At 39.9% G+C, this 20,015-nt stretch overlaps 1 protein-coding gene across 5 annotated transcripts in view; it reads left to right on the top strand.

Annotated features, from left to right (window-relative positions):
* The window catches only part of LOC143343479 (venom dipeptidyl peptidase 4), a 199,812-nt gene that overhangs the window by 91,845 nt on the left and 87,952 nt on the right, over positions 1–20,015 (top strand). For all 5 annotated transcript variants that reach the window (XM_076768423.1, XM_076768421.1, XM_076768422.1 and 2 more), the window contains one exon: positions 13,585–13,637. In XM_076768423.1, coding sequence (XP_076624538.1) covers positions 13,585–13,637 — 53 coding nt within the window. The remainder of the gene's footprint in view (positions 1–13,584; positions 13,638–20,015) is intronic.

Raw genomic sequence — 20,015 nt, 5'->3', positions numbered from 1 at the left:
ATAACTACATCTAGGTCTAATCTTAGTTTTCAATTGGGGGAAAAATGTATTACGGCCATAGAATGACCCGAAGTATGGAAAACAGTGAAGGTCGTTTCAAGGTGGACGACGAAAAGCAATTTTCGCCCGTCGATTTTTCCGAATTCGTTTAATCGAGGGACAGGTCTGACGTTTAATTTTGCATCAAGATCTGGCAATATTTCAGCAGAAACGTCAACGGCGGTCTTAAATCTATCAGGTTTGAATATACGGATGTATCTTGCGATCAGTTCCACAGTCCGTTCCTCGGGACCTAGTTTTCCCAACGTTATCCAAAGCATCGTATCGTTTAATGTGCTACACAGTTTGACAACATAACAAAGAAATCCAAAAAATTCCAAACCATGTGCATCCTTTGCTCTTTTTTCCAAATAATTTATCAAGCCATGAGCAACACTCTGATTAGTCTCTTTAAACATTGAAAATAAATTGTGTTTTACTGTTTGTAAAGTACTGTGTCGTGTAAAGCGGTAGATTTCGGTCAGTTTTTCTCGGTTTCGGCTCACCGTGCGTCGGATCGAAACGAAATTCGCGGAAAAACACGCGCTGGCGTTGGTGCATTAGGCAATTGAATCGCGGCGGCGTTTAAGGTAGTCGTTTTTGTCGCCGTGAGTGCATAAATATGACCGCGGAATCGAAACGGTCTACTCGATATCGCGGTGAGATTTATTGCCTTTCGTTCCTTTATGCCGCGAAGTCTCAGCCGCCAGTACCTGGCCCCGCTTGTTGTTGCGATATTCTCCACGGAGTTGGAGTCGAGAGGACCTCCAGAGTTTGGAGAACCCTGGCCAAATAGGGTATGGAAGTTCTTTTGTTAATGGCTGAAGCGTTCTCATGAATTCATAGAGTGACGTTCGGTATTGACGTCGAGAAACTTTTCCCCTGGCCCTACACGGTTCTATTTAACAAATAAATAATAACGTTTCATTCTTACTTATCGTAAACTTTAATGCAACCTTAAACGGTTCATATTTGTATAACAGATTTCCTCGCATGTTTGTATTTGTAAAATACACAGTAGAACTTCCATTATATGAACAGAACTCCTACTACAGTACTGTATATAGACATATTATTCGTCGTTGTAGGACGAAATCTATCTTTACATGCGTGAATTTGACCGAGAATAAGAGTACCGTCCATAAAGAATCTTTTAAAGAAGATGGCGTCAATGTATCGCGCGTCCACTTGCTGTTTTTGAGGTCGATTTTCTCAAAAACCATGTGCCGTACGAACAAAATTCACCCTGCATTTCAAAGGCGCTGTGTGACGATGAAAAAACCGTGATTTTGATCATCCTATAGCACTCTAATTCTTGGTAACAAACATCAAATGGATTCGTCGAGTAACGGTGACATCTATGCACAGTAGGAAACAAATATTCCCACCACTCCGAATATTCATACGTACACTTGTGTCCCCCAATTAGTTCGTATAACGGAAGTTTTACTGTACTGATTAAATCTGGACCACCTTCTCTTCCAGAATTAATTTGCAGAGAATATTGTAGGACGTGTCTTTTTGGAACGACATATTTTCAAGTGTCTGAGCAACATTTTCGCAGGCAGGGAAAGGTTTGCTTCGCAGGGTTCTGGAACGATGATTTATGGCCATATCGTATTAGTTCCCCGCTGTGTTTACGAGAGCCGCTATACATATAGTTCCACCAAGTGTACCTTTCTAGCTCGTGGAACAGTACAGTCATAAAGCGTCACCTTGATACGTAGGCTCGGATAAAATCGACCCTTTTAATTAGCGAAAATGTTCCGCGTTCGCTTTGTCCTCGAGGAAATGTTTACCAGTCTCTTCCAGAATTTCGACGCGCCAATCACGTTCGACACGCCTGAACCTCAGGTAGGATCGTCGCGGAAAATTTGTAGTCTTTGGGCGGACGTCGTCGATCGTCGATCGTGGTTAGGAGCGTGATATTTGCAAAGCAAACTACACACGTTTCGCTATAACGTCGGAAGCTTTGGGACGAGGCGACTTCAATCGTAAATAGGTAATTTAATTATTTCGAATAAAATGTTCATTATAGAACAGAATTTATTATTCTTATCCAGCTGGTATCTTCTCTATTATTCACAGTGTTTTTAAAAATAACGTAGTCTCAGCTTGGATATTCTTGAATTGTAAAAGTTGGTCTGTACACACCTTTTTCATTATTCAGTTTTCAGTAACACTTTTAATCTATTACTGTCTCCATCAGATATGTTTAGAAATTCCCTAAAAAAGTATCTAAAGGATTTATACTTTAGAAAATTATAATAGGTGGTATAATATTATAACTATTGCTGTATTTTAGTTATCCACGCTTAGCTACGTCCTTAACTGCCAGAGTATTGTTCTTTAACTTTTGTGTGCTTGAAACTTTACTCGCCTATCTACTCTAGTGGAAAGTAAATTTGCAGCGAAACTATTTCCAAAATGGTATGATTTACAATATTATTGTAATGGATACAGCCGCGAGGAAATGTTATTCCGAAGTTATGGTATCGCTTATAGATTAGGTACACGCATAACAGAGTATTTAGTTTGTTAGGTAGTATAAACGATTGTTAGGTAGAATATCGACTACCTTGTTATTTACATAAAGACCGAGAGTAACGTGTAATTTAAAAAATAAGCGAAACTGGTTTCTTAAAAACTTTGGAACGTTTTTGTATTAAAATAATTATCGTAGGCCCGATTCGTTAATATTTTTTTCCTTATTTAGTTATTTGAATCATTGATAACATAGCACTCTGACTTTTTTCTCGTCGTGCGAATTACAAAAGCTTGGCGGAGTAAAAACGAGAACAAGGAAATGGAACACGAATCACGAAGCGTCGTCGTTGGTTTTGGTAAATAACAACGCGTCGCGAACCAGCGAACGTTGAACGAAGATCTTTTTTGCATTTCCACCGTTGTACTGTTGACACAGCATTTTCTCTACAACCAGAGAAAGGATCCTGTTTCGCAATTTTTTCCCCCGTGCTATGCAGATTATTTCGATAAAAAAAAATAAAAGAATAGACGCGGATTCATCCAATGGAGATTGACCTTAAAAAAGTGCCGCTCTATTTTTCAACAAAATTTTGTTACTCTTTTGGTACATCGTTCTATCGATTTTCGAAACGTTTATGCCACGGTGCTTCCGTTCGTACGTTATTATTCTAATATTTTGCAAAACAATTTGACGCACAACGCTTGCGTTCAAATTAATAACGTGGGAGCCATTTGTTGTTTCTCTTTAAAATCTAGATTAAAGGAAAATATATATCAATATACTCGATGTTTTCATAATATTTACGAACACAATTTCTGAATCGAATTTCTCGACAATACATTTCGTTAATTATACATTATATAAATGGAAGATTGAAATAAATACGAAATTATTACTGGCGATACCGTATGCTCTCGTACCAAATTGTTATTTCTGTTTATCGTTTTCGATCGTATTTCTTTGAAATTATAGCATAGTTTTGGATAAAGGTACATATGTACATAACATTGTAAAAATATCTATTTTGGTGCCTTTGAAAATTTTTCTACGATGTACAGGTCATTATTAAAAATGTTAAAACTTTAATTTCACCTCAAGTTCAAGAACAGTCGTTTAGGAGTTACGAAAACAATCGAGCTATGTTAATCAAGCAGCGCGAGTATAATAAATCAATGAAAGAAAGCATACATTTCTACCTCCGTATGGCACCACCGTGTACAGTATAGCGCTGGCTCTTTTTTTACAACTATCATAAATTCGCAATTTTATAGCATTCATATTTTTCCAATGGCCGAGATTTATTCGCGCGAGAGAAACGATGTAATATTTTTAACTCCACATTTGAAGTTAAGATCGTTCCTTTCGTTCGATCGCGAACATAAAAATGCGAGTTACTTAATAGCGTAATTTTTAACTTTTAGTTTGGTACCATATCGTACGAAAATCTTTCAGTTCTAAGTTCTGAAACCATAACCAGCGATCATTAAACCACTCTACCGCGGTGCATTAAGTGTCTCGAAGCCGGCTGCACTTCATCGTATCTAATAATCTCTCGAGGTTTTATTTTTTACGCATTCCAACATTTTTACTATAATTATTCGCGATTAAGAAGCGCGGGAAAGATTTTTTTTCTCGAAATTATGGGCAAAAATGATTAAGAATGTTCTAGAGCGCGCCATTAACATAATGATCATTTTTTAATACACAGCAATTCATTTTCCATAATAATAATTCTCGTTAATGATATTAAAAATTAAATTTTGTCTTCCCAAATGTAGAGGCATTAGAGAAGTCACCATACTAAGTTTTTGGTGAATCTCTTTTTGTGGAAGGATTTGATATTTCGATTATTGGATACGGAAAGTATTAAAGTTAAAAACGGTCGATGAGGAGGAGGGTTTAGGGGGGTTGGTGACATGAGCGTTTAGGGTGACGTTCGAACGGCATGGAACGCGCGGCACGCGATGCGTACACACGACGGAAACGAAGTTTCGAACGCGTAATCGAAGCTGCAAACGTAATTACGGGAAAATAACCGCAGCGGTGGTTGCGTCTTGTGCGTTCACTAGGACAGTATTGATCTTCTGCGTATTTCCCGCCCTCCCCCTTCCATTCCACCCTCGCGCTGTTCCTCTACGTACACCGTCGACGTATTATCATTCCCGTGGACGTTTTGTTTATACAAAAGCCCGCTTTGCCGGTCGCCAACGATTAATTAGCTCTACAGGAATTCCACGGGATCGATTTATGAAAATTTTCAATTAAAATTTAGCGAAATATCGTCCACCTCGATTTATTCATTCTTAGATCCCTTCTCTCGATCTATTTTCTCGACCAACTGTCCGCCAACGATGCAATTTACTTGAATTATCATTAGGGGTGGATCATCAAGCTGTTGAGAATTAGGGACATTTCAACTAGATTTTCTACTTGAGTTTTCAAAGTTTGGCGAGTTTTCGTATTCCAGCAATGGAACATTGTGTCGAATAAATGAATTTTTTTTTAAGAAATTTAATTTTTAAGTTTTAAAGTCTTTCGTCTCGTCCAGCTTCGTTGTTGACGACGTGAATTCGTTTCGAGGGCGAAATCGATTACGACGATTGATCTTTCCTCGTTTCTGTTTCTTTTGGTTTGTTTTGTTCTAATGGATTTTTAATGACAAGATTCCTTTTAAGTGGCGGGTAAGGGGGAGGAAGGGGACGACCAACTAATTTTCTCGACACTAGCGCGTAAAATGACGGGGAACATTCTTCGTTCAATCTCTGATTTTTCTTTCTGATTGCGTTTTAACGGGTCGCTGGTGACGAGAATGTTTGGCGGAAAATTAAATTGTGTTACTCGATTTCGTTTCGACGTATGATCGACAAGGAGAATAATTTTTGTTATCGTTTTGTTTACGACCCGTTTTTACGGATTATTGGAGAGGAGATCGTTTCGGGGAAAAGATTGCATCGTGCGCTGCATTGTTTTTAACGCCATAAATCACTTGACTACAACGAACGCGCAGCGTCGTTTATTCATTGATAATGCTCGTTTACGAATGCCTGGCGATAGAAACAATTTTCCTAAAATCCCATGTCGAAGCTGAGATTATTAAAAATCGCATCGTGAAATATTGTAATTTACGGAATTTTAATTCTATTTTACATTTTGTCACGTGGAACGTACATAGAATGGCACAAACGCACAGATGTTTGTGAACGTTTATATCTAAACAAATTTCAAGGGTTGTTGTTGTTATGAGATAGTTCCAAAGATAGTGTAAATTAATGGTTCGTGTTGTGGTCACGTTTTGCCATCGCAGATATTATTTTATAAAATTGTTCATACGAAACAGATAATCGTATAAAATTGTTAAAAGTGTCTTGGTGTCACGTATCTCCCTTGGCGTTATTATACCTGCAGTAATGTGTTACACAAACGTAATTAGTTTCCAGGATATAAGGCACTCCCTTTACTTTGTCGATGTTTCGTTTAACGAGGTTCTTATGCTCCGCCGGTTTGTAGGATATCCTTCATTACGTAACCATTATTCTATCGATTGAAGTTCAACGAAATACTGTTACGTACCTGAGAATAGCGCGTTTAATCGTATCATTCTAATTCGAAGCATTCCTCCTATCCAATTATCGAAATTCCTTGAAACGGTGTTTCGAACTTTTACGAAACATTTTCCTCGGCACGTGAGCAGCAAAAAAATTCCGTCTTGTAGAATTTTCTCGTGTAGATTCGTTGCGTAAACAAAACTTTGTTTAATAATTACCACAAAAATCAGTTTACCAAAGGCTTTACCCCGAATCTTAAACAAAAGTGATTTTCTTTTCTACTTATAACTAATTTAAAACCCTTTGTATGCGTGAATCTGACAACGCCATCTGCTAAAAAAATGGCGTGAAGAATCGCGCGTCCACTTGCTATTTTTGAGGTCGATTTTCTCAAAAACAATGCGTCGTACGAACAAAATTCACGTTGCATTTCAAAGGGACTCTGTGACGATGGAAAAGCCATGATTTTGCTCGTCCTATCGCACTCTGATTCTTTGTAACAGACATCAAATGGATTCGTCGAGTAACGGTGACATCTATACACAATAGGAAACAAATATGCCCACCACTCCGCGTGATTGCGTCGAAATGTACAAACGACGAATGTCCTCGAGTCACTCTTGGAATTTCGGTTCTGATAACGAACACAGTGTTTCGGGATGCCTGGTATTTTCTTCGTCACGTGCGCCCATTTTGAATTTCACGAATTTCATCGTTACAAGCAAGGGCACGGTGAGGCGCCGTTGCATTGCAAATTGCGTTCGTGTTGTGCGCGCGATTATGAAGAATTTACAGTTGGGCGGGTTTAAGCTTCATCCTTATGAAATATTCCGGGGTTGTTTGTTTGTTTGATGCTTACCACGGATAAAGGGTATATTCCATTGGTCGGGCGCGAGCGGCGTGCATATTTTAATGACGGATCCATTATTCGTGGATCTTAACGCAACTTAAATGACCGTATTTACCCTGTAACGTAAATAAATGGAAGCGACAGGAGCCAGTTTCTTGGTTGCTTCTCCTTTGCCTTTTGTGGCTGAACCTTAAACGTGATAATAGCGAGGATACAAATGCTTCTCGTGGAATTGATGATTATCTTGGTATCCAATCTGTTCCACAATTCCGCATGCACGGATACAGCGACTTGCACGATCATTTGAAAGATTGCACGCGTCGAGTAAAACCAAGAAACGTCTGAATTCATTCTTGTCTCGTGGCGTTGAAAGATTTGTGTCGTCCGAGATGTTGTTTTTAATAATGTCAACGGTGTTACGGATGAACAATAAAATTTTAGATTCGGTGGAAATGAATGACAAGTTCACTTGGCCTGTAGATGGGAAATTAGTTTAGAATCGATTAATTTAACCACAAATCTAAATTGGCAGCAGATTAGAGCTCGCGAGATCGGAATCCGGGCGAAGAGACGCAGTATTGAACGAAAGAACCATAAAATTTCAAATTGAGCCGAGATTGTATTAGGCGAGCTGGAGATTTAATTACAAAATTGCGGTGGAGAAGCCTAGAATTACGCAACGAGTCCAGGAAGCTGTGAAATCCCATTAGCCGATCTCAGATCATAACACCAGGATTTCAAATTTAATCCACAATAAGACCACGAATATAGAAACTGTAAAATTCCGGCTTGACCCGTTATATTAACAGAATCAGAAGGTAATTAGGTCATCAGTTTACGCAGGTGTAAAATTGTAATTTGATCCCAGATAATGTCCGCGGAATATTAGACCGCAAATATAGAGAACATTACAATCCTAAATTAATTCGAAATCAGGCGAGAAGAAGTCGCGCGAAACTGGGTCGCAACTTTGTGATACTGTAAAATTATAATTTGACCTCGGATGGAAGCTGCAGGATACCGAGTTCAAGGGGTTACGATGAGGGTAATGAGATGAAAAATAAGGTAGTATTTGGAAATTTTTTTTCAAGAGGTTACGTAATTCCATCAAACGGTCTTCTATTACTTGAACGTACCGTATATTAAAATTTAAATAATGAGATTCTCCGGAAATATCGACTGTTATATATTATCATCGACCTGGTGAAACACGTTTTGAAATATTAAAAATAAATTTTTTTGACACTTTAATACCACCTCTCTTGTCGATCCACAGTAGAATAATTCTTTTTATGTGTAATTGTAATAACGAATAAGTAGCGAAGCTGATCTTTTGGTCGATTCGGTGTTCCTGGCTGCCCTGTATACTTCAAAATTGGAGCAAAAATACAGAAAATAGTAAATCCGTAGTCAGGGCCGTATGCTTTGCCACAAAACTTGGTGACAAGTCTCCGGCGCAATAAAATCACAGTTTGACCCGGGATTAATGGTACAGAGAACTCTCAGTCCGATAGCGCGAGCGATCGGAGTAGTTTCGAGTCCCAAATTGAGTCGCGCAAGTTGCAGCCGCAAGACCCAAGGTTGTCCCATAGTATTGAAGTCTACGTAGTTTGAAATTTAATTACAAAATCGTGGTGGTCCTGTTTCGCGTACGATATCAAAACGAAGCGTAGCAAGTTCGGAATCGAACCGCAAATTCGAAGCCGGGTGCAATCCCGAAATTCGACCGCGAAATCCCAGTCGCGCGATCCCGCAAAATCGACCGTGCAAGAATCCACGAATCGCGTCATAAAATCGCGGCTGTAAGCCCCGCCGAAATCGGCCCGGGATATCCGCTTCGGGGGCCCGCGAAATTAAAAAACAAATTCCCCGCGATATCAAGATTTAGCTTGGCTGTCGCTTCCACGCGGCCATTATCTTTGACCTGTAAATCAATTTTCGTTGCCGCCCGCTCGACCGAAAAATCCGCCGCGAAAATATTTGCGAGAATCGTATCTCCCTTTCCAGCCTGCCGCCGTAAAATCCCGTTCGATTGATCGTTACTGCGCCATTCATGACGCTGAAATGTAATTAATTAACTTTCGTCCGGCTGTTCGATAAATCGTTCGTTTTTTCCCCCCTCCCCTCCCCATCTGCACAGTTTTTCCGCGTCGGAGAATTTCGGTGCGGCAGCGACGCGATTTGTTATTTGACGCTAATGGAAATTATTTTAAGCTCGCGATTTTCTTCGACGTAGGCGAATATTAGAAGGGACGTTAGTCGACGAAGGACGGCTCTGTGCGTCTATTTTCTCTAGTCACGAAATTACTATGGCTTCTACAGTGAAATCGAATACATTAGCTGATACTTCGTGAAAAAGTTTATCGAATTTGTGGAATACAATTTTGTTGTACAGGGGTTTGTTCTCGAGAAAATTGACTTTGAATGTGCGTGAGGCGTGCTAAGATAGTATTGGCGTGCACCAAAGATATTGGATCTTCGAAGTCGATTTTCTTGGTAACAAAGCCACGTAGGAAAAAATGTTATACTAGTTTTGGATTCATTTTTTTGTGGAGAATCAGCCTGACCTAGATTAAAATATTCCGAATAAAAATCCCGGTGATATTTCGGTTTTAAAACTTGATCCTTGTGAAATTGCATAGAGTCCATCGCCAGGATGAGAAGTTTAGCCAATGTTCTGGACATAAATATTGAATTTATTGGAGCTGTCATCGTTCCCATCAAAGCTATCGAACTCTTGTCAGACTTCAATCGCACTCTATGTACATAGTTCTATGCATATGTACCGCATAGATGAATAAATAAATAATTTACCAACGTCGGTTTCCAATTACGTTTCATCTTCGATACGTCCATCGAGGCACAAATATGTGTATATTTTTAAAGTATCGATTTCATTTTGTTTTGGTTCTCTCTTCGGTAATAATTAAAAACGTAACTTCACATAATAATAAATAAAAGAAGGAAAGACAAATATGCATACATATGTACGTGGTCAATTTTAAAACTGTTCGAAAGCATTTACCTAGTACTGTACACTTTGCGAGGCCTATTACTCAATTCTTGAAGTGTGGCAGGATCCAAACACAGATGGAACGAAGTAAAGACAAATGGCGACCACCCGCGCAAATCTAATGGCGGTGGTTAGCAGTTTGATCAACTGGCGCGTGACACGATGGGAGTTAAGGGGAGCAGAAAGTGCGAATTGTCCGACAGAAATGAGTTCGTGGTCGATAATCAGCGCTCGTGCAACACGTTAAAGTGGCATTATACCACTCTTATCGGGCCGACATGATGTACGGGACTGCGTCCTGAAAGAGTTAATGGTGGCAGAACTGCGTGGGGCGAGAGAGAACGCGAGCGTCGTGAATCCTTTCGTATCGTAGCACGGTGTCGATGGCGTGTTCGATGCTATCGCCACCCATGATCCCCCATCCCAGTTTGTTATTTATTACCGAAATCCGGCTGTTTTTTCGTTAATCGATCGCTGCAGAATTTTGTGTGTTACACGAAAGATAGCAAGAGCCTGGTTTTTTGATTCTATAACCAATCACCGGGACGATACAACCGTGGCTCCCAGAATATTTCAGATTCCCCAGTGTATTTGGAATTCCTCAGAATAATTGGGGTTTCCCCAGAGTATTTGGAATTCCTCGGAGTATTTAGGATTTCTCAGAATACTTGGAATTCGCTGGAGTATTTGGGATTCCTCAGCCCCGAGAATATTCTAGGATTAAAAATGTTCGTTTTAGCCTCCACTATTTCGACGCTATAGCTCGGCCCAATTTCGTGGAACATTTTATATCTGCGATACTTTTCGAGCACAAGTTATGATATTTTTGTCGCTGGGATGCAGGAATTGATGGAAAAGAGGTCGTCAGATATTATGGGACAGAAATAGAAATTTTGCGTTCTATTCAGTCATGAAAAATATATGTACTCTTCGAGTATCGGACTTCGCGCAATATCGAAATATGAAAGGAAACGCGAGAGCCATTATTGCCTCGCCGGTGGAGGTCGATGGGAAAGTAGCATTCGAATTTTCCGCGGAAGAAAAATTACAACGCCCTCGATAAAGGCTTCGGGTTGGATCTATGGAGCATAAGGGACGAACTCTGAAGTGCTATAACCACTTACATTCCGAAGGATAAGGACCGCTAGGGTGATCTCAATACTCGTTGCGACTACGTGGCACTTATGTTCTTTCTCAAACGGCGCGGAACATACTAGAGCATTTCCTCTGACTGCAAAAGTACGACAGTACTTGTTAAAGAGAAAAGAACGCTTGAACGTTGAAATCCAAGCTTTGTACATTTGAATTTATTTTTATTACACGAGGGACGGGGGTACTTTTTGGCACTTGGAGGTCCAAATGTTACTCTCACCGTCAATTTCACCAAATAGGTCAACTACGAGGTCGAATCAATGGCTAAATACTCCATCGATTATTCCTTGGTTGTCTTAGTTGAGTAATTTTTGTTTTTTAAATTTATTTGCCCTGCACATGCATTCTTACAATCTCTCTAAGTGCTCGAAAGTCCATCCCACTTTTTAGAACTCATTGCGGTAATTAAAAAACTTTCAACAAAATGTACAAAAGCACAGAAAGGAAAAAGGAAAGCAAGGTGGAAGAATAAAGTAACGTGACCCTTTTAAAGAAAACAACGCTTTTAAAAAAACGCAAGAAACTAATGCATATTAAATAAATGTGAAAAGACTGGAAATACAGTAAGAATAAGAATAAGTAAACGTAAAGCAAAGGAATTTAAAAATGTGCTTTCGTTAAATAAACATAGACGAAACGATGAAGGAAGAAAAAGTGTATGAGAGCTCGTTTTCTCAGCTTCTCAAAAAGAATGATCGTTCCGTAGATCGCTTGTTCGCGACCTGGCTTGGAAATTTCCACTTGGGATATATTTTCTACTGGTATGGGTAGCATATAGAAAATACTATTCAAATATTCCATAGTCTCTGATCTTTTTTTTTTAAAGAAGATCATGCTGCTTAAAATTATTTTTCATTAGGTTTTCAAATGTATAATAATTTTTGGGTCACTCATTTGTCAGTACTTTAATATGTGAATATTTTTATTCTAATTTATGAATAGAGAAGACCACCTTAAAAGACCATTTTTATACCAGTCATGTATTTTCTCTTGCCGAATAATTTCAGAAGAAATTTGCGTACGGTTTAAAATGTATCGCGATGAACAAGATCATAGTATCTTGCCAACGATTTCTCATCGTGGGAATTATAATCTCGGCGTAACTCTATTCCATACCCATTTTTATCTTGATCTTGGAATAAAAATTCTGACGTTTTCATGTTTTATTCTCAGTAGATTTATCTTTCGAGTGGAAGGATATTATGAGAAATGTATATTATGAAGCCTGGTGAAGAGCATAATGTATTATTTCACGGTGAGATAAAAATGTTTAATGTCAACGTGATTTTATTTTACTGTGTATTGTAACGAGCGAAAAAGCATTGCTCTATTTTTCATTCGAAAATAAAATTTGTCGTTTCGGTTCCTTCCTGATATGCCGATAAATTTTATTGGATTTCAGATACACCGAATAACAGTATGATATTCCTTCGATAAATTTGATTTTATCATTTGTGTATGTATAAAATATATGTCTCCGTACGGTTCAGTATGTTATAACACACACGATACACTATTTTGATCATAATAAAACGGAAATCACGCTTCCAATTCAAATTCATCGTATTATACATATTACAATACAAGCGCAGTTTTAATTAGTTTATGCACTCATTAGCAAATATATACAGATATTAATTATACTAGTTAAAATATACAAGCGTTGAATCAATACTTTTCGTAATAAATATGTCCCCTTATAACCGATAACAGTTTTCAAAAATTTTGAATAATTGGTATCATTTTGTTTGCTGGAATTATTGTCGATAGTAATCGTTTTACATAAATAGGTTTTTAATTATTTATTTGATGGTTATTCGAGCTGAAAATACATAAAGAGAGGTGTGGTTGATTTAGTTGCAAGTATCCGAATTGGGGCAACTATAGACATACAGCTCTGTATCTTGTGAACTAATAGACCGATCGTCTTGAAATTTGCTACACACATAAAATAGGTGTCCCTCTACCGCTCGAATAAAAAGAAACCAAATATCTGCAAAAGTTTTTTCCCCACAGCTCAAAGAAGTAAACAATCTTTATTAAAGAATCGAATTCCAACTTTAACATGCTGTCATGTCTTAAATTTTCGAAATTTGTTAATTTCTCTTAATTCACGCGATAGTCACATTTATTCTGATACAGAATCTTCCTACTTTTTCTAGTTAACGTGACCAGGACGGAAGTTATCGTGCCAAACGTGGGCATTAGTATTTTCGTACACCCCGCGTGCAACCTTGTCCTACATGAACAAAATCGATGATTCGTACTTGAAAAAATTCCTATCGTTCGGCGAAACGGAAACATGCAGGTGCACGAAGTTTGAAGTTCGTGCGTCAAACGGTTTCATCGGAAAAAATTCTCGAACATCCCCCAATTTTTAAGAGGCTTCGAACAAGACGTACCCTTTAAAAAACGCGACGAGCTTTCCACTTCCCATTGAGTTGCTTTCGCAAACACGGCTAATAAATATTCACCGTTCCTCTTCTTTCTGTTGCAGCTCTATCGGCACACGTACCTGGCCCACTACAGGATCGTGAACCTGACAACCTTGTAAGTAAACGAGCCGCGCACGGCCTCGGGCCATTTAAGATAATCGTATCTCAAACTTATTCCGCGGCTGAGTTTAGATTTGCATTTTAATCTTCGCGCTACCGGCGGCTGGCGGCTTGCAAATTACGGCCAGCCCGCGAATTTCAGGCCTTCTTAAACGCGAACGGGGGTCCCGAGGTCTCCGCCATCGGCGAACTTCGCCCCCGCGGCATTCTGGACGTTAATTCGCCGTTTAAGAGTGCTTATATCACGATTAGCCTGGCCCACTGCTCGACCAAGATTCCTTTCCACCCTCTTTGCCACTGGTTTAACCCCCTTTCCCAATTTTCCCCTCGCCCCGAAGGAGCAAACTTTGCCAGAGTTCCGCTTTCTATTATTTAAATCTAAGATACTCCATTTTTAACAGGACACCGCGTGCGAGAGGCAAATTTAAATCCACCCTCTCGAATATCTTCAAAACTGTCGACGATACAAAAAGCTTTTCCCAAGTGTACGCGAGGCAAAAATTTTTTATTTCATCCAAACCCGTGAAATAAATAAAATTACTTTCGTATCGTAAATAGCAACGAAGGGTAGAGTCTATATAGCAGCGAATTATTACCTTATCCTTGGAAGAGGATACCGGTGCGCGTGGTGAATTCTTCCGGTCGGAAGTCGAGGAGAATTTGCGGAAGCTTTATATAAAGTTTCGAAGCGGAGGGGGAACGGTGTCTTTTTTTGGAAAAAAAATGGAACAACCAATATTGTTCGAAGAGTTCGAAAATAGTTTCCAGGAGAGGGGGGGACTTGTTCGCTCTTTACGAGAGTATTTTAAACTTCAGCCCTTCAACTTGAAGTTATACGATGACGGTGGATGAAAGCCGTCTTTCAAACTCGGAGAGAATACCGCGCTCGCAGGGAAGCGCCGCCCGGCGCGGGAACGCGTGATGCTCCCTGAGTTATTCTTTAATGACTTCCGGGGAATATTTAAATTTGTCACGGCACCGTGAACACGAGAGACTTCAATTATTTGAGCGCACAGAGTCTCTAAATACAGTCCTGGCTAACTACGTAATCATAACTTTGGGTTCTTTGGAGAGACATAGTTTCTGAATATAGTCCTCGCCCGCTTTTTGGCCATAACTCCCGGCTAACTGCAGACATCATTACGGCCACGACTGCCACGGATACAGCCAGAACCAGCCTCTAATTTATTACTTTATCGTTGTCCTGCAATATTTACGCTGATGCATTCAAAAAAAATACTCGGTTCGTTCAAAGACCCCACTGAGAAATGTACTTTTTTAAAAGATATTTATACGTAAAATATGTTTTCAAAGTCGGTCCACTATCAGATTCTGGTCGAACCCCGTTAACTTTGCTCTCAGTGCCAAAGAAACTACGCCTCTTTATACGAATCGGTATTATTTATATTACTTTGCGTGCTCGAAAGTTGCTGGCCCCTTCTTAAACTGGCGCGGTCGACGTTAAGAAAAATGTTACGTGGCCAGCATTTTTTCGCAACTTTTCTGCCCCTCGACGACCCGAGGAGCTTTAAAGCCGTGAAAGCTTCCTCCGTGCACGGTCTGAAAAAAACTTGCGAGAACATTTTCGTCCGGGGGAAGAAACTGAGAACGATTCGTTACCCTGCGAGATTCTTTATCATATACTCCTGCGGGCGTAACAAGCGATCCCAATTAGCGATCGGGAACAAAGAAGAGAGGGACCGTCTTCGTTGCTTTGACGTCTGGCGCAATTGCAGCGAAATTGCTGCCACGAAAGTGGCCAGAATTACAGGGCAGAAAGAATGTCAAGCTTCAGAATTATCGAGTTGTAATTGCGAGGCCAGCTCTCGACGCGTTGCTGGTTAAAGAATGGTGTCAGCTCATTTGCGGCAGACCTTTTTCAACATATCAGGTCATTTCACAATTCTTTGTGTGCTCTCCACTGCTCCCACGGTACCTAGAATTATTCCAGACTTAACGTACTCCTAACACTGCCACTGTTCGAGGCGTAATATGCACCTGGAGCTGTAGTTCCCAACTTAACCTACACTTGCTGACCTAAAAGTAACTCAGACCTAAGGTATACGTAACGCTACAGTTGTCCCAGGTCTATCTGGACCTACTCTTTAAGTTGTTCTGGATCTATCGAGACTTAATATGTACCTAACATCACAACTGTTGCAGATCTAATACACACCTGCTGCCATAGTAGCTCTAGATCTATTCTAGAGCTGGAGTTATAGTTGTTCCAGGCCTATTCTAGAGCTAGATTACAAATATCCCATACTTACTTCTCCAATTGATCAAGACCTACCTCATACTTTACATACACAGAGTTATTCCAGACTTATCTTACCTATTCTATCTGGAAGTATAATCACAATTGCGTCTATTAAAAACCTATTACTCAAAAATGTCACAAATGGTATAGCTCACGTACGAGTATCGTACATTTAAGAATGTTTCCTTTCTGGAGTGATTTATGAGTCCGTTGATTGTTCGAAAGATCACTTTGTTTGTAGGGTGACGTTAAAATAAACAAAATGGCGCTGAGAGTTACTCGCGACGAATAACGGAGTCGTGAAATTACCTGATAAGTTAAGAACAAAAACTCGTGGGCAGGGCAACGCGCATGAATGACTCCGAAAACGTGACTGGCACAGCGAATGAAGTGGCGTGCAAAGAACCGTGTTGGTCCGAAGGGGGAAGGGGTGAAATGTTACCATTTCTGCTGGTGACATTTTTCTTGACCCTCGGAGACGCGCGGACTGCTAACAACGAAGGAAATTTTCGACAAGGCGTCGAAAATGAAATTTGCGTTGGGAATGTTTGATGGAAATTAGAAAATAAACTAGGAGACGACGGGAATGGCTTCGCCGATAAGATCGAGGCAATTTTCTAGACGGTTTAATTAATTTCGCGCGATAAGGAATATGTATGGTGTTTTAATTATTTCGTAATTAGGAATAATGTTTCCAGAGTCGTGTAACATCTTGTATCAAAGTCGCGGTAGCTTTGAAAAATTCCGAGTATTCGTTTTGTTTTGTAAGGCATCACAATGGAATCGGAATTAATTTTACGGTATAATGGCGCATTGGCTTTTCCCTGAAGCAAAATTTATCGACTCTAGTTTTACGAAAGTTGATTCATTTCGCTTGAATTTCACTAAACAATACTGGGCGTAGTTAGTCTCTTCCATATTTGATTACGTGGAGTAAATCAGTCTGGTTTCCCGAGGCACGTATTCTATCGGCGTTAATGCGATATTCCTATCAAATTTTCGGGAAGCCAGTCAATTGCATTTACCTCGGAGAAACCAAAATGTTTCGAATGTTTCGCGGAAGGCAATCTGAGTTAATCCAGGGAACCTGGAAATGAAACACAAATGCAAAATAAACCACGAGCAACAATGTACCAAGTAAACCCGTGAAATGCAATTAAAATATTCTGCATAGAAGCAGATTTACCTAATCCTTATTTAATGTAGTTGAATTTACCCGAAACAATGCGACCGATTATTATTTAAACATTATCCGCCATAATTTCTTTGTCGACACGACGATTAACTTCTTGAACTATATTAACTATTCATATAATTGGCTTACAGTGGGACAGCAATTTCATAAAGCACGGTTATTCCCAAATAATAATCAAATACGGAACGTATCCTAATTTTTTGGAAATTGACTACACAAACAAATTTTAACTTCGGAATTATTATAGACGACTTACAGGGTAATTCAAACGTAATCAATTGCAAGGATAGAAGAATGATGACTTTTCCCTAATTTCACGTGGACTGCAAACGTATTCGAATATCATAAAAATTCCAGAATCGAGATACAAAAGTGATCGATTTGGCGTGAAATGGGTCGAACGTAGTTGCTCGCTGGCCGTCGAACCGCAGCGATTATTTGTCATTCGCGATTAACGGAACCGATCGAGTCGTTTGTTGCTCGTCAGGATCTACCGGGATCCAAACGCATCGCGAGCTTTTCCAAGCTCGACCGAAAAATTCCATTAGATTTGCCGTGACTGAAAAGAATTCGTCCGCTTCTGGCTACCCTGTTTGTTCAATCACGGTCCCAGTCCCGAGTGCGGATCAAGTTATTTAAACGAATTTGATTACGACCGATACTTTTCGCGTACGCATGGAATTCTATCAATTTTTATTCCGCACGATCGAGTTGGTCGTTCTTTTTTTTTCAAATTCCCGTTTCTGGACGGTCGGGAATTTCAGACTGAAAAGTCCTCCTGCGCTGCGGAATAACGCTGCGGCGGTTAAATATACGAGATTCTGCACCGGAAGAGGCGCTTTGGGATTAAAATCTTCGCTGACATTAATACTGTTATCTCCGTAGAAGAAAAAAAAAAATGAATCTGTTGGAGAAATTTCGCCGGTTTAAAAGCGAGAACCGCTCTCGTCGCAGAGATTCTGGAACGAGCGATGTCTTTCGCAGCCTCCTTATCGGAAAACATGATCGTCTTGTTCGCTGTACGGATGAGGTTCTCAGCAATTACTTATTTCAATTGTTAGACGAGATGATGGTAGGTCAACCTTTACCCCAAGTCGAACTCTAACGATAGTTCTTTTCTTAAATTGGAACGCTTTCTTTGTACGTGGTCCAGACATTCTGGCGACAGATTCTAAAGTGAATTGGACGCCCCAGAATCGTCCAATTAAGGTTAAAAATGCGTGTCAGATTTATTCGCACGAGAGATTTTATATTTGTCCATTCGTGTTCAACGCACAATAGAATGAAACGTATTAAGGGCCTAGTTTTGGGACATCTGTTGCAGATTCTGTGACACTGATTTGTTTCATGATATTCCCTTTAGCATTACATGAAATCACCAGGCATTAATTTCTGCCTAAAACGTGTGCTATTTCGCCGACTAAAGAGGACAAGTTGTTAACATTTAATGACGCGACGCGGAATTTAATAATCCACTATGGATTTCAATACCATATGAAATTTGACACCACGCTATGAAATGTGATATCGCGGCATGTAATTTGATACCAGTGCGTGAAATTTGATTCCATTTGATACTCTAGATTGTAACTTGACACCACACGAAGTAATATGATAGCTATGAAATTTGATACTCTATAGCATGTAACTTGACACCACACGATGTAACGTGATCCCTGCACCCGAAATGCGATACGTGGACTTAAAAATCGACACCTCGATGTACAATTGGACGCTGCATTATAGATTTAGATACGATAACTTAAAGATTCGATTCAATAGCTTTCTTCGGATTCCACGGTCGAAATTGTCTTGCTTAGGACACGTGTCGTCTTATCAATTATGGGGGTATAAATCGCACCGCTTTAGAGTCTCTTCGCAGCTGGAATCTAGGATCGATACGGGCGATTCAGCCAGTCGAACGTGTGCCCGTGCACTTTGTAGTGAAACGGACGAGTCCCGACCATAAACCCGGTTTGTACGCTACATGAATACCCGCGTCTTTATTTATGGGTTTTCGCGAAGAAGTTCCCTTTGAGTGGAGGAGCTGGCCGGAGGAGCTCTGGCATCACGACAGCCGGAGCCGCGGAACTTTCCATCGATTTTTCTTCGGCGTGGTTGGCATGGTACATTTTATAAATTCTATAAAATCCCCTCGGTCGCGCGATACTCGCCGCTCCTTTTATCCCCCCACGTTTCCTCTTCCCGTGATCCTCCTTTTTAGTGGGACTTTTTCCTTTTCTGTTGATACAGGTTAAGGCTCGTTACGAGGAATTCCGGTGCAGACGGTACACCAAGATCGTTAGAAAATTATTTTTCCTTCGCATCCAGGGCTACGTGACCAGCACAACTTGTTCGACCAGTGATCGGCATTAATCGACGCTATTTTTGCGATTGCTTTTTGGATTTTTATTCGACATTAAACGCAGGGCAACGGAGAATAGTGTTTCGTTATGAAAATGTTGCTACGATGGCGTTACCCTTTCTTTGTTAATGTCTGCGAAGTATAAAGGATTACCGGCTTACTACGTCTGCAGGGTATTGATCACCTGTCGATATTTTCATTAATTTAGCTTCGACAGCTCTTCAGGTACAGTTTTCACGAGTACCTCGCATGAGGCAAACTATAGTTCGGGCAATTGGGTAAATTGCCCAAACTCGACTCAACTTCGACGCTCTAACAATTAATACTAATTCGAAATCTATCGCAAACTTGATGCCGTAACACCCATTGTAATAATACCCTAATCTCTAATAACACAACATACCTAATCTACATCATGTACTTATCCCTGACGAGATGTAGTAACCCAGACCTAGCACTAATAACATCAATAATCCGCTACCCTAACCTAGGCACGTCGTCGATAACAATAATAATCTAAACACGACTTGACAACTGTTACACTAATAACCTG

Source organism: Colletes latitarsis, chromosome 7, assembly GCF_051014445.1.
Source record: "Colletes latitarsis isolate SP2378_abdomen chromosome 7, iyColLati1, whole genome shotgun sequence".
NCBI lineage: Eukaryota > Metazoa > Arthropoda > Insecta > Hymenoptera > Colletidae > Colletes > Colletes latitarsis.
Note: the sequence above shows the minus strand (reverse complement) of the source record. Positions and strands in the feature narration are given on the sequence as shown.